The following is a 25,012-nucleotide window of genomic DNA, read 5'->3' as shown; positions in this document are numbered from 1 at the left end:
TAAAGATTAAGTAACTGTCCATGTATTGGTATCTGTACCTTTCTGACTGCCTTGCTCTGTGTCAAGTCACCCTCTCCAAAACTGAAGACAGGCACATGGGGTATTGCTGAGAAGAGAACGGTTGTTGGTAAATCTGTTTCTAGCTTTCCTCCTCAAATGGCATCAACCAGAATTGAGTGTCCTTAAATTTGTACATACAGTCACAAAGATAAATTATGAGCATTTTTCTTAAAGATTTGAATGAGAAAAAGGCTATGTGGTAAGGACCAGGGAATGAGACTAGCTAATTTATCCTTGCAGAGAACCAGTATGGGCTCCTTCTGTGCTGCAACCATTCTAGGATTGTATTGTATTTCACAAGGACCCATCCAAGAGAAGTCATAATGATAAAACTAGCACATCCTCGTATAGAAAGTTGTGGTGCTCCCTGCACCCATTACTGCATCGCACCTTGCTACCACCTTCCTGGGCATTCACACTTTGTCTATGAAGATGATTTTCCTGATATTGTTCCTGGGAGACGTAATGGGGCAACTTTCCCCATTGCTTCTCATCTCTCCGTTTTCCACAATGAGATGTGTTTTAGAGGCAGTGTTTTAAATCTTTTTGTGTTGTGATTTTCAATTTTTAAAAAAGAGAATGGCTTTCAGGTAAGTTTAAATCAAAAGATATGATCATGTTTATTCACACAATATCTCAAAATGTAGATGCACCATAACACAGACACACTCCCTCATGCACACAGACATACTCACAAGTAAAGATGGGTTCCAGAGAAAAGGCACATATTTAGGTTATTAACAAAAGAAGTAAATTGTGTGTCCAGGTTTCAGTCCTTTTAAAAATGCACGTGTAGCAGCCTCTGAGTGGCTCTCACTTGGTTATTTGGATTAATGCAAGTTAGAAGCCTCTGGATGCCCAGACAAAGTCATGGCCAAATTTTGGAGATGCAAAGCACTCTTGCTGAAAATGAAGTCATCCCTCTCTCTCACTGCCTGGATTGACTAGTTGTTAGGCATGGTTCTGTTCTTCTTGCTAGAGGACGGCCCTTGTCCTTTTGCTTGGCAGACTGCTCTGTCTCTCACGGGTTCACAGAATAAAATAATGTGTGATCGGAAGTTGGTCTTGGTCATGTGGTCTTACCTTCATTATCCACCTTATTGATTAGCGGTTAGAAGCCACTACTGCACAATGATGTTTTAATGGCGGCTGTTCACGCCTATGTGTGACGAATTGGTTTCTCTGCACCTTTTTTTGTTAAAGATCTAGTTCACAAACGCTGCATCTGGGAGAGCTTTTGATTTATAGTTTTGGTAAATATCCAGTCAATAAGAGGTGCCAGTGCACAAATGGTTTCGCATTGTAAATGTGTATTCCTGGACGGGCATTCCATTCATTCTTATTTATATTTTAAGAACTTTCCAAAATCATGTGCCAACGTGGATCTGTGTGCAAAACTCACATAAGGTCATCTGACCCTTGGCATGTAGCGACACGGTGGCAGACTGGTTGCCTGATAGCGCCAGGGACCTGGATTCAAATGCTGCCTCAGGTCACTGTCTGTGTGGAGTTTGCACATTCTCCCCATGTCTGCATGAGTTTCCTCTGGGTGCTCTGGTTTCCTCCCACACTCCAAAGATGTGCGGGTTAGGTTGATTGGCAACACTAAGTTGACTCTAGTGTCGGGGGACTAGCAGGGTAAATATTTGGGGTTATGGGGATAGGGCCTGGGTGGGCTTGTGATCGGTGCAGATTTGATGGGCCAAATGGCCTCCTTCTGCACTGTAGGGATTCTATTGATTTTGTTTTTGAAATCCGCATTGATTGAAGTCTATATCTTGAGGTGTTGGGAAGATGATATCCTTGCAGGCACAACGTGACTGTCAATGCCCAAAACTTCCCTTTTGCTAGTTTCCACTTGTGTCTCGCTGTTATGAGGCAATGCCCATTTACTTCTGAAAATATAATTTTTTAATTTTCAAGTGACTGGGAATTTTGTAGTTTAAACTGAGATGGTGCAAACTGACTTCAAATGCAAGGGTACGTTCCAAAGTGAACCCTTGGGAATGTGAAGAGAGAGAAAATTCCTATAATCCAGACACCTATCAAAACTTGTCACCATTCTGTTTCCCTTTCATCTCCTTGCAGTGTTACAGGGTTTCATTTCTTCACTCTTTTTGGCATAATTAATTAATCTCTTGACCAGAGTTTGAATCCTTCTACGTGCCTCAGGGACTAGAACTGAACATAATAGTTGAGGTATGACCTGACCAGAATGAGATATAGCTTCAGTAGAACTACTTTACTGATTTGGGAACCTAGTTCAGCATTTGATTAAACTTGTTGGGAATTCATTATAGCTTCCCTGCCAATATTGATTTTCTAACGAATATTTACTACAAGCTAGTTTTCAGGTATTTCTTTACCTTCATTTGGCTTCTATCTTGGTTAATCATTGCTTTAAGTTCATAGAATAGAGTCTCTACAGTGCAGAAGGAAGCTGTCACGTCTGCACCGACTTTCTGTAAGAGCACCCCACTTAAGATGAGAGAGGGAGGCTCAAAGGAGATGTGAGGGGCAAGTTCTTTTACACAGAGTGGTAGGTGTCTGGAATGCGCTGCCAGAGGTGGCGGTGGAGGCAGATTCAGTAGAGACATTTAAGAGGCTTTTAGATAAACACGTGAATATGCAAGGAATAGAGGAATATAGACCAAGGACAGGGAGAAGGGGTTAGATTAATTTGGTGTCATGTTTGGCACATCATGGGCAGAAGGGCTGTTCCTGTACTGTACTGTTCTATGTTCTAACTTTATTTTCTCTGGAGGCAGGTATACTAACCATCTGGCTAGTCAACAGCCACTTGGACTGCCACTTCCTGACCAAAAATATGAAGTTGATAAGACCATAAAACATAAGAGCAGAATTAGGCCACTCAGCCCATCGCTCAGACAGGATTCTCCCTTACTGAAACTATGAATGCTATTTAATAGAATATTCTCATAAGGTTAATCCCTAAAGATCAGGAAAATAATGAAATCAGATGTTGCTACAAGACCTTATCCATAATTACCTAAGTTTATCATTATTTTCAAAAACCTACCCAGTGTAAATGCATTATTCCTTGTATTAATTGATCCAAGATGGCCATAGCAATTTATGGATTTAATCCTCAATGAAAGCTTCAAGTTTTTATGTGTCCAGAACACCAACAACCTGTCCTGGTCCCCCAAGGCTGATACAATAGTTAAGAAAGCCCGCCAACGCCTCTACTTTCTCAGAAGACTAAGGAAATTTGGCATGTCAGCTACGACTCTCACCAAATTTTACAGATGCACCATAGAATGCGTTTTTTCTGGTTGAATCACAGCTCGGTATGGCTCCTGCTCTGCCCAAGACCACAAGGAACTACAAAAGGTCGTGAATAAAGCCCAATCCATCATGCAAACCAGCCTCCCATCCATTGACTCTGTTTATACTTCCCGCTACCTCAGCAAAGCAGCCAGCATAATTAAGGACCCTCCCACACCCCGGACATTCCATGAGGAAAAAGGTATAAAATGCTGTCACATACTAACCGACTCAAGAACAACTTCTTCCCAGCTGCTGTCAGACTTTTGAATAGATTTACCTTGCATTAAGTTGATCTTTCTCTACACCCTGTAACACTACATTCTGCACTCTCTTGTTTCCTTCTCTATGAATGGTATGCTTTGTACAGTGCACAAGCAACAATACTTTTCCCTGTATGTTAATACATGTGACAATAATACATCAAATCAAATTAACGTCACACTCATGTATATATTATCTACGGCCTTGGGATTTATTGAGTTGGTAAGAAGCTCATTATGAGTGATGTTAGTTCTTAAGTTCGGTTGTAGAATCTCTTCTGATGAGTGACAAGCTACTAGTGTCTTCCCTAGAGAGCATTCTCAGGAAGTAATCACTTACCATTTCTACTCCATCCTCTGCCTCAACCCCTTTGTATCCTGAAGCATTCCTTTGATAATCTTCTTCCTACTATAACACGGAAATATGTTCTTCCTGATGTATTTGTTTCTACAACTCGATTCATTTTTTTTTGCTGTTTTGATTGCTTATTTAATTTCTTGAAGGTTTATTGTTTCCTTGTCAGTGGCTTTTTCAGAATTAGTATTAGGTATTTCATTTCACATTGGCTTTGGAGTCACTCACTTGTTTAGTCTGCGCATATAAGTCCTTGCTGTATAAATATGTGTATCTATTTATACCCTGCAGGCTAAAAACAATATCCTTACGGACATTGGGGAAAGATTTGTGGAGTTGGGAAGTTTCTCTCAATCTCCTGCTTTAACTTCAGTGGGAGATGGACAGGAAATTCTGAAGAAGTAATGTAAACAGCTGTTTATGACCTTTCTTCAGTGTTTCCGTTAACATCATGGTGGTAGATTGGAAGAATCCCTATGGGATGCTCTGCCCTCGGATTCATCCACAGTTAAGGTTTTCTTGGCCACTATTCTTTCCTCCAACCACCCCACTCCCCTCAGTCAATTTGATTGAACTGATGCCACATCCTCATGAATTTTAACTGCTTTACACATCAATATTGATTCATTCAAGATTATGCCAAGTTTTTGGGTTGAATTTTCATCCCGTGGCGATCCACCTGAAAATAGCAGCTAATTAAACATTTGAGAGATCATCGCTGGGCTGATTTAAATTTTTCAGGGGAAACCTGTCCAAAGAGATGAAGTGGATGCAGAGCAAGGAACCATTGAGAAAGCTGGGAGCTGTTCCCTGGTGCTGCATAAGTGGTGGAATAATCAGACAGGAGCTTTTGCATTGACTTGTAGTGGTCACTGAGTGAGCAGAGTTTGCAGAGTGCTGTAGATGGAGGAAGGGGGGTAGTTGTGACAGAGTGCACCTGCAGGGAATAGTGGGGCACAGCACTGGTGGTGAGGGAGATGGGGGTCCAAGCATCTGTTCCATTGCAGTCTCAAAACGGACACACATCTACACTTTTATCAGCATGATAATGTCTTGGCTTCAAATTTTGATTGCGGAGCACCTGTAACGTTAGCACCGGCTGCCATTTCGGGCTGCTTGGTAGTGAGGGCACTGGGATTGTGTGTTGGAAGTGTGCAGATTGGGCAGATCATGACATCAGTCAGTGCAACACTGATTTGGTGCCTATTATATGATTTTTGTCTTTGATGCTCCACTAATACTCTTTCTTAACCTTGCACAGTTGAACACCTATTCAGTGGCAGGAAAGACCCTTCATCATCACTGTTAAAACAGATCATCAGGTTTGATTGATTTTGACTGGCTGTTGTTGCATTAGTAGGAAGTGTTTGATGGCTCCTACTATTACACGAGATTGGTGAAATCTATGAGGAGTGGGGTTCCATGTGGGGAAGGCCTTACTTTTCACCTCAGGGATTCCACTCACAACACTTGCTCCCGTTTGTGGGTGCTGTACTTTAAATCCTTCTTGGCCTGCAGTTTAACTCAGGGAATCAGCAGAGGTCACACAGAGGCAGACAATCAGCTTGAAGAGGGAAGAGGAGGAGGGGTGAGGGGCTCTCAGCAGGAGGTCATAGTCAGTCAGGGTTCACAAGGATCAGTTCTCTTACCCAAACCTCAGGGAGGAGTGCTTAAATGTCTCCATTTTATGAAGGAGGTGCTTGCTGGAGTTGACCATCTCTTGCAGGCAGACCTGCAGCATCCATGTAAGAATGGCATTGCCAGTAGCTCTTAAGGTGACTATGTGCATTGGCCTCCTTCCAGACAGTTGCAGAGGATACAGCCAACATCTCAGTTCACCATCCATTGCTGTAACAAGGGAGGTGATGCCACTGAATGCAAAGACAGAGGAATAGGTTGTCATCTCTCTTCCCGGAGATAGACAGGTGGCATCCATGTACCTCTACCAGGAAGTGGGCTTCTCCGAGATGCCGGCTCCCATTGACTGCACGTGTGCTTTGGTGGCATTGCATTCAAGTCCAGAGATGTGGCTCCACTTACTTAATGTGCAGGTGGTTTGTGACCATATTCAGCTCATAATGCTTGTCAATATCCAGTATCCACATAGCAAATATGATGTTTAAATATTGTGCCCATCTGCTGTAAAATCATGAGAGACCAGAGGGTGGATTCTAGGTGATGAAGTCTATTCACTGACCAGCTGGTTCAGGACTCCAGTGTACACCCCATGTAGATCTGGGTAGTGTTCATACAACGTGGGCTCTGCTGCAGCACAAAATATAAGCGGGTAAACCACTGGCGTCCTTGAGCAATATCTGAGCCGCTCTAGAGTAGCCCTGTGATGCTCACTAAAAAGTGTGTTACAATTTGTTCTGGTCTACTGCATCCTTCACAAGCTCACCATCAAGACAGCAGAACCCTAACCACCAGGTATATGACAATCAGCTGAGGAAGAAGAGGACGAGGTAGAGAGAGAGAGAGGAGGAAACCAACTCTTCCCCTTTCTAGCTGGGCTCTCTGTGATTGGCTCATGCAATTGCAATGCCAGTAAGTACAACCCCAATTCCCCATTCATCAAGACTTACACCTCACTGTGCTCCTATACAGAACGTCACTTGGCCTCAATGCCAAAATAAAAGCCACCACAAGACTAACATTCCAAACTAACATTAGATTCAAACCATCCAATATTCTGTACAAAGTCAGCGAATCAACCTCATTTATTCCCTTACTGCCCATCCTCCGTGTGCCTTTGGGTGTGCTCCTACATAGTGTTACCCCAGTGACTGCAAAAGACTGCTGATATTTGGTGAAGTAGACAGTAGATGGCTTTTCATGATAATCTTGAGCAGCTTTGGCCCAATAAGACCTGACTTTGGGCTGTACCACATGCACATGCATAGCATGGCCACTGGGTCACTGGCAGAAGCATGTAGACGAATGCTGTTGTCCTGAGAGAAGACTTTAGGGTTGTGCTGTGCAGAGCCACTGTCACTCCCCTGGTTCCTGCTGCTTCTGAATGTGGGCCACTTTGTCCTGCAAGAGAGAGACCAGTGTGTTAGTGAATGTTTGTTTGTATAATGGGTCTACCGGGGTGGGGGTTGTAGGGGGAATTGTCACTGCTGGAGGGGGGGGGGGCAGTGCTGGAGATTGGGGCGCTCCCGGATTGGGGGCGAGGGGGGGATTGTTGGGGGTGGCCCGGGAATGCTGGTGGGGGCCGTGATCGGGCCGTGGGGTGGGTTGGTAAGGGCAGCACTGTGGGGGTCGGGGCTGGCCAGCAATCGAGCTGACCAGCAAACTACAGGCTGACAGTTCGGGGCCACTGTGCATGCACAGAGTTCCAGAGCTGTCAGTCTCCGGCCCCTAACAACACCCCCCCCCCCCGAGCTTTTAATGATATTCACGATTATGACCTCTGCATTGCACAGAGTGCGGGAGATTCGAGTCAGAACTCCCACTGAGAAAACAATCATGATTTACACCAGTTTTCCCTCCAATTCAGCACCTAGAATTGTTTTGGGAGAATCACCCCCGTAACATTCAAATCAGCTCCGCTCTGATTTCTGGTGTGGAGTTGATGGCAGTGGCAATCTGGTGGCTGGAGGCTCACAGAGGTCGCTACGTGGCCCCTGCTTACGTCTCCCTGCCCGCTGTGCCACTAAAGCAGAGCAGCAATAAAACATTTGCTTCAATTTCTGTGCAGCACTTTGTCAGAGTTTGGAAACAAATTTTATTGGGGATGTACATCCTCCCTGCCTCAAATAGCGTGGTAAAAAGTCTCACAACACCAGGTTAAAGGTATTGTGAGACTTCTTACTGTGTTTACCCCAATCCAACGCCAGCATCTCCATGTCATCAAATAGCGTGAGCAGCCCTGTATTGGATTGTCAAGTTGATGAGCACATTCTCACACACACCGCAGATATTGTGCTTGATATGCAAAATATGTCCCACTGTTGTATCTTATTGACTTCACAAAACTGCTGAACATGTTTAGAATGTAACAATGAACTAGTGGTGTGAAGGAATAAGGAGTAAGAAGGAATAAAATTCCTCCACTGTTGAAAACCTTTTCAGCCATTAAGAAACTTTGTAAGGAAAATAACGTATATGGGCTGGATTTAATGCAGCCAATTGCAGTGAAAACCATCATGGACCAAGTCCACTCGATCACGGGTGAGGCCCTGTACCAGATGGTGGACAGAACCTGCTACAATTGAGGGGGGCGGGGGGAGGTGAAGGGACAGACAGGATATCAGGCTAAGGGGTGGCGGGATGTTAGTTAGAATTTTATTGATTCCTGTATCTTTGTTGTTGGCAGCTACCTGCCAATGTCACTTTAGTTTTAGCTTGGCAGTTCTTATTCCCTCACACCACCAGCTCACTGCTGAACACCTGGGCCAGATTGCCCATCCTGAATCGGGACAGAATGAAGGTGGGATGGTAAAAGGAAGATGGGGTTTGTGGCCTGTGATCTTCCCTGTCCATTCTCGACTCTGTCACCTATCCCAGGGGGGTGGGAGAGCGGGGTCTGGGATCAGGTTGGAAAGTGAAGTCACTCACCGCGTTAGTTGGGGCACGTCGAGGTTATTAGGGAGTTCGTTTAGATGTTGCCTTCTGATTTCCTGGGGTTTTCATGGGGGCAGGTGACCTTAAGGAGCTTTCTGAAGTTGACCATCCACAAGTTGATGGGAACAGAGGCAGCAGCACTGCTGGGGAACAAAGTGAAAGTGAGGACAAAAATGACTACAGAGCCCCATATTAATGGTACGGCAGTCAGTGGAGCTGAATGTCAGAAAGGGCATGCAATGAGTGACTGATCCAGTATCACCAGTTTTGTGATCCCACCCAAGACTAATTTCTGCTTCATAGGGTTGCCATGCCTTATTTCCTAACTACCTTAACCTGACTTTGGCACAAACAATTTTATGTGCATCTTTGTTCCACAATCTCTATGTTACCTAATTTTTGTACATATCTTTGAAGTTTTTTTGTTTCTCATTTCTGTTTCAAGAGTATTTAAAACTACATCAAGGTGCATAAATGGCAAGAAACAAAACGTAGCTCATAGAAATGAGTCCATGTATATGAACTAACCCATCCCCACATTATTGTAGAGTGGGACTGAAGTTGTTTGAGAATGGTCATCTCTATAAATTGTGCATTTTCTGTGTCATCGTTTTAATATTTTTCAATATGAAACACAACCTGGCACTTCTGCCTCTCAGCACTAGGGACCCGGGTTTTATTCTGGCCTCAGGTCACTGTCTGTGTGGAGTTTGCACATTCTATCCGTATCTGCGTGGATTTCCTCCAGGTACTCCAGTTTCCTCCCACACTCCAAAGATGTGTGGGTGAGATTGATTGGCTATGCTATATTGCCCCTCAAAGTCAGGAGGACTAGCAGGGTAAATTTGTGAATTTACAGGGCTAGGCTTGGGTGGAGATGTTGTCAGTGCAGATGAGCCAAATGGCCTCCTTCTGCACTGTAGTGATCCTATGATTCTAAGCTAATTTAACTGTGTAGAGGAAAAATAGCCACCAAGGGACCACCTCAATGGGACTTGAGCCATATTAAAGGGGAAGCAACGTGCAGTAGGGTAAGAATCAACAGTCAAAAGAGGAAGATTTTCATCTGGTCAGGAATTGATTTGTGTTTTTCCTTTGAAGAACAAGTTGTCTAGAGTTCAATTTGCCAGTGTCATACGGGTAGTACAAGAAACACACTATCACCTGTACACCGAGGCAATTGTTGAAAGATGCTTCAATTTATGTGAATTTAGCTTGGCGTCATAAAAGCCATTGGACGGATTTTGTGGAGAGGGTGGTTGATGGTGAAAGGCTGGCGTTGGCTGTCATTATCCTCTCCGAAACTGGCTGCGACTTCAGGGTTTAGGGCATGTCTTAAATCTGCAGCCAGGGTTCTGACACAGGCTGCATGGTGGGCCTTTCCCTGAGTCAGTAACCATGGAGTCAGCAAGAATTTCCACTTCCCCACTCCCTTGTCACTGTTTGAATCCTCTTACACTGTGATTAGTCAGGTGTAACTGTGTTTTTAACAGAAATGTAATTAATAAAATTTGAACAACAAAGATGGTTCTAAAAAATACAGTATTACAATGAGGCCATGCTTTGAAAAGATTAATTAGATATTTTTCAATATTTTACCTTCTAGCTTCACTCTATTTGGTCTGTGTAAAAAAAAAGTGATTTTATTTTAGTGCTTTTAGTTTGTTAGTTTAGTGCCTTTGATGTGGTTATTTGCTTGGACATTCTGTTGACATCCGCTTGTGTTTCATGTTGAAAAATATTAAAACGATGACAAAAGTGCACAATTTATAGAGGTGACCATTCTCAAACAGCTTCAGTCTCACTCTACAATAATGTGGGGATAGGCTGGATCATACACATGGGCTAATTACTGCGAGGTATGTTTTGTTTCTTGCCATTTATGCAGCTCGATGCAGTTTTAAATACCCTTGAAACAGAACAGAAATGTTCATGCTGTGAATGCCTAGTAAAGTACCAATGCACAGCAATAGAAGTGAAGTTTTCACCAGAGAGATCACTTGACCTCTCAGCAATGTTTACACCATGGTCAGCAGGCAACACCTTTGCTTCATCATTGATTGCAAACTCCATGTCTTAACTTGTAGCCCTAAGGAATTCTGATTTTTTGTTTTATTCAATATTGCTTTTATAACATCAGTCACAGTTTACTCCTTATGATATGGTCATGTATCCCAGGATAGCCTGGACTACCTATAAATGAACAATTTTGCCATAGTAGCAATAATTTAAATCAAATGTGTGTGTTTTGGATTATGCATGCATTTGTGTAATTAAAAAATGCTACAACATACACTGTAGGTCAGGCCATATAATTTAACCTTTGAAGTCTCCAACTATCCTTCCAAAATTGGGGTTGACTTGTACGCTAAGTATTAAATGTGAACTGCCAGTGTAGGTGGTTGCCAGTTTCAAAAGTAAAAAAAAACTTGTAATTCGTACTAATTTAACGTTGCATTTTTTTTTGCAGGAATTAATTGTGCAACGACATCCTTAACCGCAAAGTGTTTTGGAACCATCAATTTCATTGTCTTTGGCACCCAATGCCAAGAGTTGATTGGGTTCATCCTGGCTATGGTATCTTTGTAAGGGTACAACCTTCTCAGATTTGGAACTTTCAGCTTCATTGTCGTCCCCTCCACATTCCACTCCATTGATTGAATGGGATATTCTGCATTTTTTGAACGATCTGATTTTAGTGCACTGATGGCATCCCTTGATTTGATAACAGACAGTACGCATACATCCACTCTTTGCAAAGGTTTTGTTTCATCAACAATCCATCTATTCCAATCAACGTGAACATGATCCTTGAATTGCTTGTTGAGGCACACATCCAAAGGTTAAACTATGGATGTTAGATCCTCTGTACAGCAGCTGAGTGGGCGTTATTTCATCTCTTGATCTCATCAATTATTGAGAATCTAAACATCAAGTCCTAAAATCGTAGATTCATAACAGCACAGAAGGAGGTGATTTAGCTCATTGAATCAATGCCAGTTCTCCCAAGAGCAATTCAGTCAGTCTCACTTCCTCACTCTGTCAGTCTATTTCCCTCACGTAACTATCCAATTTCACATTTTAAAATCATTCATTGTCTCCACTTCCATCCACCTTATGGGCAGCAAGTTCCAGGTCATCACCACTAAATGCTTAAAGAAAGGTTCTGCCTCAGATCCTCCCTACATCTCTTAATCTGTGTCCCTGAGTCGTTGCACTATCAACAGATGGGAAGAGCCTTTCTTTGACTATCGTATCTAAACCTGACATAATTTTGGACACCTCCTATCAAATCTCTCCGTTGCTCCAAGGAGAACAAGCCCAACTCCTCAGACTTAACCTTGAAGCTAAAAACCCTCATTCCTGCATCAGGGCTGCAAATCTTCTCTGTACCTTTTTAAGGATCCTTACTCATACCCTTCCTAAAGTGTGGTGACCAGAACTGAACACTATATTCTGAGTTGTGGCTAGCCAGAGCTTTATGCAGATTCAGCATATGTATCCTGCTTTTGTACTCATTGCTTCTATTCATGAAGACCATGAATCCATAGGCTTTGCTAACTGCTGTCTCAATATGTCCTGCCACTTTCAAAGGGCTATGCTCCTGAACACCCAGGTCCCTTAATCCCTGCACATTATTTCGGACTGTGCCATTGAATCAATATTACCTCTCCCTATCCCTCTGCCAACAGCATCACTTCACACTTCTCGATCTTAAATTCCAAATGCAAACTTGTCTGCCCATTCTGCTAACCTATCTTATTTCCAGTTGCAGTCAATTGGTATCATATTCACTGTCAGACACATCTCCAAATTTGGTATCATTAGCAAATTTTGAGATTTTACTCTGTGTTCTAATATCTAAGTCATCCATGTATATCAGTGAAGCAAATCCACTGTCTACTATTCGCCAGCCTAAAAAACAACCATGACTCACTCTTTCCTGCCATTTAAGCCAATTATTTTTACTCAAACTGACATTGAACCGCTTATTCCATGAGCCTCCGTTTTGTTAGCCAGTCTTTCCTTTGTCAAAAACTTGCTTAAAATCCATATGGTTAGCCACCATTGCAGTCCCTTAGTCAATCTTCTCCATTACTTTATCGAGTATGATTTATTCGATTGTCCCATATTAATGAATTGCACTGGAACATCTGTTCCACACGCATTCGATCCATAACTTCACTCTATCCTCATCTAACCGTTGTCATGGACATGGGCAAAAGCTCCTGCGGGGAGCTTAATTTTCAACTCCCTGTTTTGCATTTAAAAATCACCAAAGGCTTTAATCTTGATCCCTTGGTCATGCACGCAAGTCCCACCATGAATCTTGTCTTCTCATTTCCTGTCATTTTCACTAAAACTGTTTTTGAATTTTTCCACTCCGCAGTTTAGTGACTGCGCACGTTAATTCATGGGCATTTCATCCATAATATTGTCAATGTGACTTAATGGGTGCTTGTGTTTTTGCTGTGATGCTGGATCGCTGGAAACTGGTCATTTTGGCACTGAGATCTTTTAGTAGTCGATGATCAATTTAGAATTTTTGCCACAACATTGGGCTGTTCTGTTCCATAAAGTGGCTACACCAACAAGCTGTTGCTGTGAAATCTTTGGAACTCAGGCTTTGATTCGGCTTACTTAAGTGCGCATATACACATTGCATTTGGGCAGACAGAATTCTTTCACTAAATCAGTTATTTGACAAGTTGGCAAATGTTACCACTTTTAGCTTGAAAACAGCTTTGTACTTGTCATTTTGTTGGTGTACCCATTTCTGTTTGGCACTCGTCAGGCCATGTTCTCTCTTAAACTTTTGTGTAAAATTTCGCAGCACAACCCTCTCCTCCATTTCATCCCATGCCTGACTCACAGTATATAAGATAAGTAAAACATGCATTCCTGTGGTGAAAAATTGATGCTGATTATTAATGTGAGTATGGTATTTTGTAGCTGAAAAAGGAATCAACTTATTTGCCAAGTATATGTAAAAGCATGATTTTTGGACCAAAAATGGGATTGTCTTATACACTGGATCAACTTATTACAATCTACAGTATCTGTTATTTTTCTCAATCTGTCAGTGTTGCCCTGTTATTTTTCAAGATCGAACACCTAGAATTATCCAGTGGGCATGCATTTATTTTTCTTTAAATATGTGCCTAATTTACATATTGAACATGGTGACCTGTACATTGGATTTCTATCCATGTTTAGGAAATGACGTATACTTAGCGCTCACATTGTTATGGTAAAACTGGCATTTAAGTAAAAGAAGTTGGTTCTAGGGATAAAGAACATATGTTTGCGTCTGTTGAATGTAAGATATGAACGATTTGTCCTGTATGGGATATATTGGTAGTAGTGGTAAAGAGACTCTGGCTGGACTGTTCCTTATTGGCTTTGTGTCAAGGCATGATAACTGGAAAACATTGATAGCACACACTGCATCAAGAATCTACATCTTTCAACAATTTTGCCATAATGTATCCAGTTATTTGGAAGGGGTCTTTGCGGGAGATAATTAACTCTGAGATAAAGTTGCTAAAAAACTGCTAGCAAGTTACTAAAATTGCTCTCCAACAATTTTAGACTGAATAGGCTCACAATCATGATTAATGTTAACTTTTGTTCTGGTTATTTCAGCTTTTTAAAGATATCTTTTCATGGAGTTAAGTCTCATGTCTAGTATGCATCCATAGGCCTCGTAATGCAGAGGATGATCCTCAGAGAGCCGTCATTTGTATGCATGTTGCTGGAACCGCGGTCTATAGATAGCGCTTTTGCTACCTGCAGATCAGCAAGAACCAATGTCGCCAGCACCTGTGCATTGCAAGGGAGCTTGTCGCTCATATATGCCACCTTCTGCAGGATTTGTCGCGAAGGGGACTTGGACAGCATCCGCTACCAGTGGCAGTGAAAGTAACTGCAATTCTACAGCTATGGTTCCTTCCAGGGGGTCCCCTGGGGGACCAAACAAGCTTTCACTCATAAATGCATCCAGGAAGTCACAGATGCCATTTTTGCTGAGGCACACAACTTGGCCAACTTTGAGAGAGATTAGACAAGCCAGGAAGTAAGAGCGCTGGAACTTTCTGAGATTTTTAATCTCCCACAAGTGCCATCAGCTACACTCATGTGGCACTAAAATCTCCATGGCAATAGCATTTCATTGTGCCAACTGCAAAGGCTTCCATTTGCTCAGTGTTCAGCTGGTCTGTGACCATAACAAATGGATCATGCATGTTTGTGGCAGATACCCTGGAATTGTCCAGAACTCCTACATCTTCAATACCTCTCAGATCCTTGATATCTTCGAGGGTACACACAGGCTGCAGTGTCAGTTCCTTGGGGACAAGGCCTACTCTCAAAGGATGTGCTTGATAACGCCTGTGTGGTGGCTCCAGAGTCCTGCTGAGGGAAGATATAATAAAGCTCAGGCTATGACCCAGACTTTGGTAGGGCACATTATTGGGATCCTAAAAATGAGGTTCTGGTGCCTCATTAGAGTTGGTAGAACACTCCAGTATGCTCCCCAGAGGGTGGCGTGCATCCTCATAGTGATGCAAAGAGATGGGGACTTAGATAAGGAGGAGATGGAAGAGTTGCATGTCAATCCGATGAGGAAGGGGTTGAGAGTGATGAGCTCCAGGAAGGTAAGGTTACAGGTGATGAAGCCATTGCACTGGCTAGATAATGAGACCCTCTTTGCCGCAAGGTTTCATGAGATGGATGTCAAGGTGCAGGGAGGACACTCCTGAGATCATCATGTTGCAGTTGGGAAGACCTGTTAACCATCTGGCTGAGGGCAGTGCCCATATGCTGTGTGAAGTGGCTGATATCATGGAGACGGTGCTAAGATAGAACAGCTATGTGGACTTTAAGAGAACTTGACCTTTTGACAGGCATCATCATCTATTCCCTTCAGCACCACAACTTAACCTGTCAGCAATGCTGGCAAGATGGAGGGGCCTCCAAGGTGCCGAGAGCAGACAGAGAACATCATGGAACTGTGTGACTCTTTGGTCTGAGATTCCTGCAGCAAACACAATTTACATCAAGGTGCAAGCATCTCTGATCTGGAGAGTAACTTTCAAATGGATCACTCACTGTGGTCAGGCACTGGACTGTGACATTTGCCTCCAGTTTGTGCAGCAACCAGAGTTTTACATCTGATCGCCAGGAGCACTGCTCATCGTAACAGGGGACCATAAACAAGGAGACATGATTGGGCATAATCATCAGCATTCTGTGCAAGTGTTAATACCCAAGTTGTGTAACTACACCTTAATTTTCTAAATCTGCCACTACATCTCAGTGCTCCCTAATCTTATGAACATCTGCGTCTGCTCCATTATCTGTTGATCATTCTATTTTATATTCATCTCCATTGACGACCGCAGATAAGGTGGAGGCGACCTGCTGACTGCTACTCCCTGTTATCTATGATGATCTTGTTGGCCATCCTCTGGAGGGCTAAGACTTGGAGAGCCCTGGCCTACTTCCAAGGACCTGCTGTGTGGCAGCTGTACCTTCCTCAGCTTGTGGAGCTGCAGTTGATGGGGTCACAGGAAAAGGGGATTTGGATTGGCCAATAATTCAGTCACATGGGTGGACAGCCCCAGGGTGTTGAGCTACTTTGGCTGACAATTGAGGAGAAGAGACAGCTGGAATGAAAATGAGATGTTGTCCCCAGGTACCTTACATTGACTCAGAGCAAGTGCTCTGAGATGGACTGTAGCTCATGCAGCAGTGAAGGACCAATGTCCTGGACCAAGGTCTCCCCAGACACCACCATCTCATGATCGGATGGCATGCCGGTGCTATCACCTCAGACTGAAGCAGCCAGATTCCTTCATTGTGACTTACAATTTGAGGAATGTAGTCCTTTCTGATATTCCTGAGCTTGTCTTTGTTACACCAGCTGAGGTAGAAACAAGACCAGAGGCTTGTCATCTGACTTGGACTCAGCAGATTCCTCTTCTCCAGGTGTCCTCTGAGTCCCAGCACCCTGGGGTGTCTCTGTCACTGCCTGCTCTGGATCAGAGAGTAAGTTGTGCTCACCTGATTGTGACCTTGAGCCTAGTCTAAAACTAGGTCCCACCTATGTGTATACGCAGGTGTGGATAAGCAGCATGGCGAATCTTCAGTTAGGGTGCCATCACCCAATGACACTGGAGGAATGGCGATATACTTCCAAGTCAGAATGGTGAGTGACTTGAAGGAAAATGTCCAGGTGGTGGTGTTAGCTGACCCTGTTTTTCTCAGTGGTAGTGGTCTTGAGTTTGGAAGGTGCTACCGAAGGAGCCTTGAGGAATTCCTGCAGTGCATCTTGTAGATGGTACACACTGATGGTGAATAGACTTTGGGAGACAGGAGGTGAATTACTCCTCGCCTCTGACCTGCTCTTGTAGCCACAGTATTTACATGACCAGTCCAGTTTCTGGTCAATGGTAAACATCAGGATGTTGATAACAGGGGATTCAGCGATGGCAATGCCATTGAATGTCTAGAGGTGATAGTTAGATTCTCTCTTGCCGGAGATGGTCATTGCCTGGCACTGTGTGGCACAAATGTTACTTGCCCCTTGTCAGCCCAAGCCTGGATATTGTCCAGGTCTTGCTGCATTTGGACATGAACTATTTCAATAACTGAGGAATTGTCACTGGTGCTAAATGTTGTACAATCAATAGTGAATAATCCCACATCTGAGTTTATGATGGAAGGAAGGCAATTGATGAAGCAGCTGAAGATGTTTGGCCCAAGACACTACCGATTAGACATTAAAAAATGTTTTGTTCTTGCGTACTGAATTCTCAGCAGCACAAAAGCCTGAATTGTAGGAAAAAAGATGGATGTACTGAATTAACTTTCTACCTAACAATTGGGCTAATGATTATTCAGACATATTTAAATATGTTTTGACCAGGAATGTAGTGGATGTCATAGAAATATTTTATTTGTTTCAACTTAACTTTCCCCTGTCTTGAAGGTGTTGGTGTACCCTATTTAACATCAGCATAACTAGAAGTTGAGTGTTTTGTATTGTTCTACTTCACATGAAAATTGGTTTAAAAAGTTTTCTTTAGGATTTTTTTTCTCCCTCTCTTTGGATCATAGGTCATAAACATAGCCAAAATAAAAACAAAAGGAAATGGAATAAAGGACTATCCAGCAATATTTTGTCTGATCTGAGCAACCTCAGAAATAGTATTACAATGCACAATTTAGCTGGCATGGATAACAATACCACTGGAGCAGCAAGTCACAAACGAACAAAACGGTTTCTGTCATACCCTCGGTATGTTGAGGTTATGGTTGTTGCAGACAGCAGAATGGTTGAACATCATGGAGCAAATCTACAACATTACGTTCTCACGTTAATGTCCATTGTAAGTATTGCTGTCAGTACATCCTTAAATGCTTTATTTATGTTGATATTTCCTTCAATACTCTATTTCTGTTTTTCATTTTACAGGTACACATTTTGAAAGGCCAGCAGTAGATGCCTTTAATACCAGTTAAACATATTGATCTCTGACGTACTAAATCAAAAAATATTACCTTTTATTGGCTGTTTTGCAATTCCTATTTAATATGTCAACCTGAATCAGCCAACTTGTCTGATTAAGTTTGACACCGTTCCAAAGATCAACCTCTTTGAAACTGTTCCATAGGAATTATTTTATATCTTTTTTTAAAATGTAACTAGTTCCAGATGAAAAACTTCATGTTATTCTGACGTTCTAAAATAGATATATTTTAAAAATCTGGAAAATGCTACAAAACACAGCAGACCTGTCAGCAGCTTGAAACAGAAACTACAGAGTTTACTCATTCAGCTGTACACCCTTTTTTATTTTCATTTAGTGTTACCTCCTGACGTTTAACCCTTTCTTTATTTTTGCAGGTGGCTACTATCTATAAAGATCCAAGTATTGGAAATCTTATAAATATCGTAGTTGTGAAACTAATTATTATAAATAGTGAGCAGGTAACATTTTAATTAGATGCTTGTACATTCAAAATTTAATTAAAGTGCTAAAATAACAACGATTTTCTTGATACTCTTTCTTTATCATCTTTAGGATGGTCCATCTATATCATTCAATGCTCAAACAACATTAAAGAATTTCTGTATATGGCAACAGAAACAGAATAATCCAGATGAAAACCATCATTCTCATCATGATACAGCTGTACTTATCACAAGGTATTTCAAAATATTCTTTGCGTTATTTAAAGTAATGGGTTCCTTTTGTGAAATGGCCTAAGCAGTCACAGGAACATGGAACAAATAAACCAACAGGTTCTGCAAAAATACCCCAAGTTGAACATTGAGCAGGATTCTCCGGCTGCGCTCGCCTCAAAACCAGAGAATCCCATCCGAGGCCATGATCCGCCCCCTCACCCACTACAGTTCCCGTGGCGAATGGGATGGGAGAATTCCCCCCATTATATGAGTCCATAACTGGTATGAATGAATAGTGAAATTTCCGTACTGTATTGGCTGGTGTATTCTGTTGCAATTGGACTAGAGTGATAGTTTGGGAGCCATATAGAGAAAACGCTGCTCAATGTTTAATTTGGCCATACCTCAGCACAAAGTTACGTTTGTGATTGATCAAATTATTTCTCGAAATTGTTTTAATTGTGTTGCTGATTTATCTTCCAACTCCCTTTCTATAGACTTAGGATTCACTGAGGCTCTTTCCTACTTACCTCTTTGTTCTTTCTTCATGCCAGTCATCATCTTAATTTATGAACTTATGACCTTATGAGCCTTCGTGTCTGCCCACTTATCTGTTGATCATTCTATTTTATGTTCACTGACATTCGATGGCATACTTTGAGTGAATACCAACTCCGGCCCACTTCCACACACTGAGGTGGCTGAGTAACTGCATCTTGATTTCCCCCATGGCCTTTGATGGAATAGTGATTGATAAATGAGGTGTACTTTGAAAGAAATTCATTTGCAAATGTTAGGAATATTCAAATTAAACCAGGACACTTTGATTGAAGGTTTCCTGTGTTTTATGCTCCTGTTTTGAAAAGAAGATTGGATTTTTGATGGAGGATATCGTAAATATCGATGTTGTCTTTCTCAATTCCACTGCAAACAAAGTGATTTTTTAAAAAATATTTTAAATTACTTCAAGCACTATTAAGCCACTGAAGTTAACATTTGTAACAACACTTCCTAACTTGATTTAAGGAATAGAAAATGATATCATAACATTGTTTTTTTTCCCCGAAATGGTTTTTCCTCATTTGAAGTGACTTGCCTTAAAAATTGATCAAAAATAAACTAATATTCTGTTTTCACAATCAATACTGTTGCTAGTATTATACAAGCTCCATTATTTTATAAATTTGTAAATGGAGATTAAGATTGAAGACTTCAGAGGAAAAAAATCCATTTTGTGAGAACTATTCTCGTAATCGTGGAGAAAACAGATGGTTTAAATTTTGTACTGGCCATTCAAACAACGTATGATAATGAAGGCCAAATTTTCTTCCCACTTTTTGAAAGTGACTCAAAAACCACTTCAGACGTGCAATAACTTTGCATAAAATTAGTACATGCATTTTGCATAGAGAGAATAAAATTGTTTTTACTCAACCTCTGGGGACACAGTTTTCAATTAAATGTGTGTTTTCCTTTAGGCAAGATATTTGCAGAGCTCGCGATAAATGTGACACTTTGGGTAAGTATTTCTGTCTTTTGATAGAATTCTCTTATTGGTCTTTAATGACTCAGCGAGCTGATCTATTGAATTGCTGATTTGTCTGAACAAGGAAGCTTCCAAGTCTATACTAAATTAGAGGATTCAGCAGGTGAAATAGTAGGGATCCTCTTGAATTATGGAGAGAAAGATTCTCCTGACATTTAATATGGTGGCACAGTGGTTAGCATTGCTGCCTCACAGTTCGATTCCTGGCTTGGGTCACTATCTGTGCGGAGTCTGCACATTCTCCCTGTGTCTGCATGGGTTTCGTCTGGGTGCTCCAGTTTCCTCCCACAGTCCAAAAGATGTGCTGGTTAGGTGCATTGGCCATGCTGAGTTCTCCCTCAGTGTACCCGAACAGGTGCAGGAATGTGGGTACTACGGGATTTTCATAGTAACTTCATTGAAATATTAATGTGAGCCTACTTGTGACACTAATAAATAAACTTTAAGCTGAAGATTCCTATGACTAATGTCCTCTTGGGCAATATCCTGATGGGCACCTGCTTTTGGGGAGACATAACCCAGGAATAGGGTACAAAACCCAAAGAACAAAGATTTTTAAAAAATGTTTTGGGCTCGTTTTCTACATAAGAGAAGCGCAAATTTATGTCTTTAATTTTGGAAATAATTTAAATCAGTTAATTGTCTGTGTAATCATTCACCCATCAATTTTTATTATCTCTGACAAATGCATTTTTTCTTATCTTAAGTTTAAGTTTGGTGCAGTCACTGATGCTTCAGCATGTGGAAGGATTAACAAATAATTTACCTTTCTGGATTTTGTATAGGTTTGGCTGAACTTGGTACTGTATGTGATCCTTATCGAAGTTGCTCCATTAGTGAAGATAATGGATTAAGTACTGCTTTCACAATTGCCCATGAGCTGGGGCATGTGTAAGTCTTACATTGGTATTTTATGCACCATTGATATTGTGATCTGGAAACTGTCTCACTATATCAAATACACCGTAAATGCAGAAGTTTGATATTTTATGTTAGGCTGCATGATTATATATGTGTAGTAACTTGCATACAGATCTACATGTTTTGATGTTTGAATTAACTTGGATTATTCCATTCAATACTAATATTACAACTTTATAACAAATTTTCCCTTTATGCTTATGTGTGAATTATGTATCATTTATTTTAAGTTGCAATAACAATGTGCTTTATATGGGATGGCCTTTACTGTAATATATGCCCTGAAGCATGTCCCAGAGATAGAATTTGAAAAAAAACAGATAACATTATTCACTTTTATTTAGGAAATGTAATCAAAAACTTGGTTAGTGTGGTGGTTTTATGGAAGTCATTATAGAAAGGAAGGCTGGTGTAAAGGTAAAAGAGTTTGGGAATGGAATTCCGGAGTTTAGAATGAGGCACATTTGAAGACCGAGCTAGTAATGTTGGGGTGAAGGGAATATCAAATTTGGGCTGGGGGAGATGGGCATTTGCATTAATTGGATGTGTAGAGATAAGGAAAATCAAAGCCATTTAAACATGAGGATGAAGATTTTAAATCTGAGGCTTTGGGTTTCTGGGAAGACTGGAAGCCAATGTAGGGAAGAAATAATGCTGTGAATGTTGCACAGTAACTTTCCATCTAGTTTTAATTCTTTCCCCAAACACTTTTCACCAAAGTAAATATGCCCCAACAAAATTGGGTCTTCACTCAAAGGGTGGTGAATCTCTGGAATTCTCTGCCTGTTGATGTGGTGGAGGCTGCCTCGCTAAACATATTTAAGACACGGGTGGACAGGTTTTTGGTAGACAGGGGAATTAAGGGTTATGGGGAGAAAGCGAGAAAGTGGAACTGAGCCACTTCAGATCAGCCATGATCTTATTGAATGGCGGGGCAGGCTCGAAGGGCTAGATGGCCTACTCCTGCTTCTATTTCTTATGTTCTTAATAACTTTGTCGTGGTACAGCTGCCATGGCAGTTTCCTATGGTGTAAAAACAAAACATAGAACTCTTTAAACAGCTAGGAAAATGAACCATGTGAGGAACATCTCTCCATTTCCCTGTCCCATCTCTTCAATTGTTTCAGCAACTCATTTCTCCACTTTGCTGCTTTCTTCTGAATTTTTCCTTATCTCTTCCAAGCATTCCTTGAATGTGAAGGCCCCATTCTCTAAATAATTCCTGCTCCACCAACACTCCTTATAATATCAACTCATTCTCAGCTTTGTCTTTCTAAGTGCCATCCCACTCTCAACACTTCAGACCTCTGCATGATCCCCAATCCAATTTAAACATTCCTCCTCATTTATGCGCGTTCCTGATGCTGTCTTTTTTTCTCCCCTCCTTGTTTCTAAAGGTATAATGAATATGTTGAAACTCCAATTTAATTTCAGTTCATCTTGCAAGTGCCCGTAATGAAAATATTCATACAAGTAACCAAAAATACAGTTAATTGCGATTTCACACGGCGCGTTTTGCTCATAAAGGAAGTATAATTACATTGCCTTGAGTTTTCACAGCTTTGTTTCGGCAAGTTACTATTTTTGCAGACCACTTCAAAAGCAATCACCTGATTGCCTTGTGTGTTTTGACCTTCCCATGACTTACCTGCAGAGGCCTGGGCCGTCTCATTTCCATATATTGTAATGAGGCCAGTATCACTTTAGCATTGGGATTTCATGCTTTCATTTAAAAAGCATATGGGTAAGTTAGAATGAGGATTATAAGGAGCGGGTGCTGCAGGGGCATCTGAAACAAGTGAGCTCCAGAATCTGAAGAGTATAAGAGGGATTGAATTGTGACTTATCCAGCCAAGGATAACATTTTCAGTGTTTTATTTACCATTCCTACATGGCCCTGGAGTTGCGTCTATCAGTGTTAAACCACTGGGAGATTATCATCACCAACACCCTCACCAGCCATCTCCTGTCCACAGCAAGAGAAGTCACACTACCAGAAGGTCGTGGAGGCTTTAGCAAGCGAGAGTGCAGAGGAGGTTTACCAGGATGTTGCCTGGTATGGAGGGTCTTAGCTATGAGGAGAGATTGGGTAAACTGGGGTTGTTCTCCCCGGAAAGACGGAGAATGAGGGGAGACCTAATAGAGGTGTACAAAATTATGAAGGGTGTAGATGGAGTGAACAGTGGGAAGCTTTTTCCCAGGTCGGAGGTGACGATCACGAGGGGTCACAGGCGTAAGGTGAGAGGGGCGAGGTATAACTCTGATATCAGAGGGACGTTTTTTACACAGAGGGTGGTGGGGGCCTGGAATGCACTGCCAAGTAGGGTGGTGGAGGCGGACACGCTGGCATCGTTTAAGACTTACCTGGATAGTGACATGAGCAGATTAGGAACGGAGGGACACAAATCAATGGTCTAGTTGGACCAATGAGCGGCACAGGCTTGGAGGGCTGAAGGGCCTGTTTCCTGTGCTATACTGTTCTTCTTTAGAACAGAACAATTTCACTAGAGAGCTGCCCAGGACTTGGAGTATGCTGTTGGCAAACCTTTTTTTTAAGCTTATTCATTAGTGTCACAGGTAGGCTTACATTAATACTGCAATGAAGTTATTGTGAAAATCTCAAAGTTGCCACACTCTGGCATCTGTTCGGGTCACTGAGGAAGAATTTAGCCTGGCCAATGCACCTGACCAGCAAGTCTTTTGGAACGTAGGAAGAAACTGAAGCACCTGGAGGAAACCCACGCCGACATGGGGAGAACGTGCAGACTCCGCACAGATGGTGACCCAAGTCAGGAATCGAACCCGGGTCTCTGGTGCTGTGAGACAGCAGTGATAAGCACTGTACCACCTATTTGGCATTATCAGAGAGAAGGAAGAGCAGCAAAGGTTGGAGCAAAATGGTCATGTAGTATTTCGAGAAATGGAGCCACTGATACCAATGTATACATGCAATAGAAGTCATCTTAATGAATATATATATGTAAGATACATAGATATATGTTCACATACACACTTTGCCAAAAGGACAATTTTACCAAGTACTCCATGTGACTGTGAAACCACAGTCACCTGCCTGCCCTGCTACTTTCATAGTTATTCAACTTATACGGCGCCGCTTATTTCAAGCATCTACGGAGATGGGTGCAATACGCTGGTAAATTCTTCATTCAATGGCATCCACATAATTTTACAAAGTTATAACAGAAAGTGATTCCACTCTGAGAATTAAAGGTTGTAAGTGACAACATTCGAATGGCCTGTCAGTGTGACATCAAATGGAAGTTATCACGATATATTCATCTTTTGAAACTTGGCTGTCCTTTGACACTTCGGGGAGGAAAAAGAGGGATGAATTCTGGGTAGTAAAGCCTTGCCTCTGCTCCCATGAATAATGACCCCACTAAAAGTGGTCTGACCAACAACAGAGGAGCACCACACAAAGGCATAGATCTCTCCAAGATTGCTCACCAAACAACTTCCCTTCACCAAAATGTTTGGACAGTCACATTGCGGAGAGGTGGTCTTACCTACTTTAGAAGCAGAGAAAGGTGAAGGACAGCACTGATGATCTTCACCCAGTGGGATCCCCTGTGACTGTTATAGGGAGCATCAGGACATCACCTATCAGTGATGTTGTCTGTTCTGTATAACAGTCTACCTTTGACACCAGAACACTTCTTTCTAACACTTCCAAAGAGAGGAAGATTCCCTCAATCCTGTTCCCTTGTAACAGCATGCCAACACTTTCACCTTCTTTTAACTTGTATAAATGCACTAATAATCATGACTTAATTAACTAAAACTATCACAAAATAAAT

At 41.9% G+C, this 25,012-nt stretch overlaps 1 protein-coding gene across 1 annotated transcript in view; it reads left to right on the top strand.

Moving 5' to 3' along the window:
• The window catches only part of adamts9 (ADAM metallopeptidase with thrombospondin type 1 motif, 9), a 263,821-nt gene that overhangs the window by 18,329 nt on the left and 220,480 nt on the right, over nt 1–25,012 (top strand). The window contains exons 4-8 of the mRNA XM_080183228.1: nt 17,656–17,927; nt 18,446–18,529; nt 18,624–18,748; nt 20,206–20,246; nt 21,059–21,164. Of these exons, the coding sequence (XP_080039354.1) occupies nt 17,656–17,927; nt 18,446–18,529; nt 18,624–18,748; nt 20,206–20,246; nt 21,059–21,164 (628 nt within the window). The remainder of the gene's footprint in view (nt 1–17,655; nt 17,928–18,445; nt 18,530–18,623; nt 18,749–20,205; nt 20,247–21,058; nt 21,165–25,012) is intronic.

Source organism: Carcharhinus amblyrhynchos, chromosome 3 (assembly GCF_965287045.1).
Source record: "Carcharhinus amblyrhynchos chromosome 3, sCarAmb.v2.hapA, whole genome shotgun sequence".
In the NCBI taxonomy this organism is placed as follows: domain Eukaryota; kingdom Metazoa; phylum Chordata; class Chondrichthyes; order Carcharhiniformes; family Carcharhinidae; genus Carcharhinus; species Carcharhinus amblyrhynchos.
The sequence above is the reverse complement of the archived record's forward strand: the minus strand, read 5'-3'. Positions and strand labels throughout refer to the sequence as shown.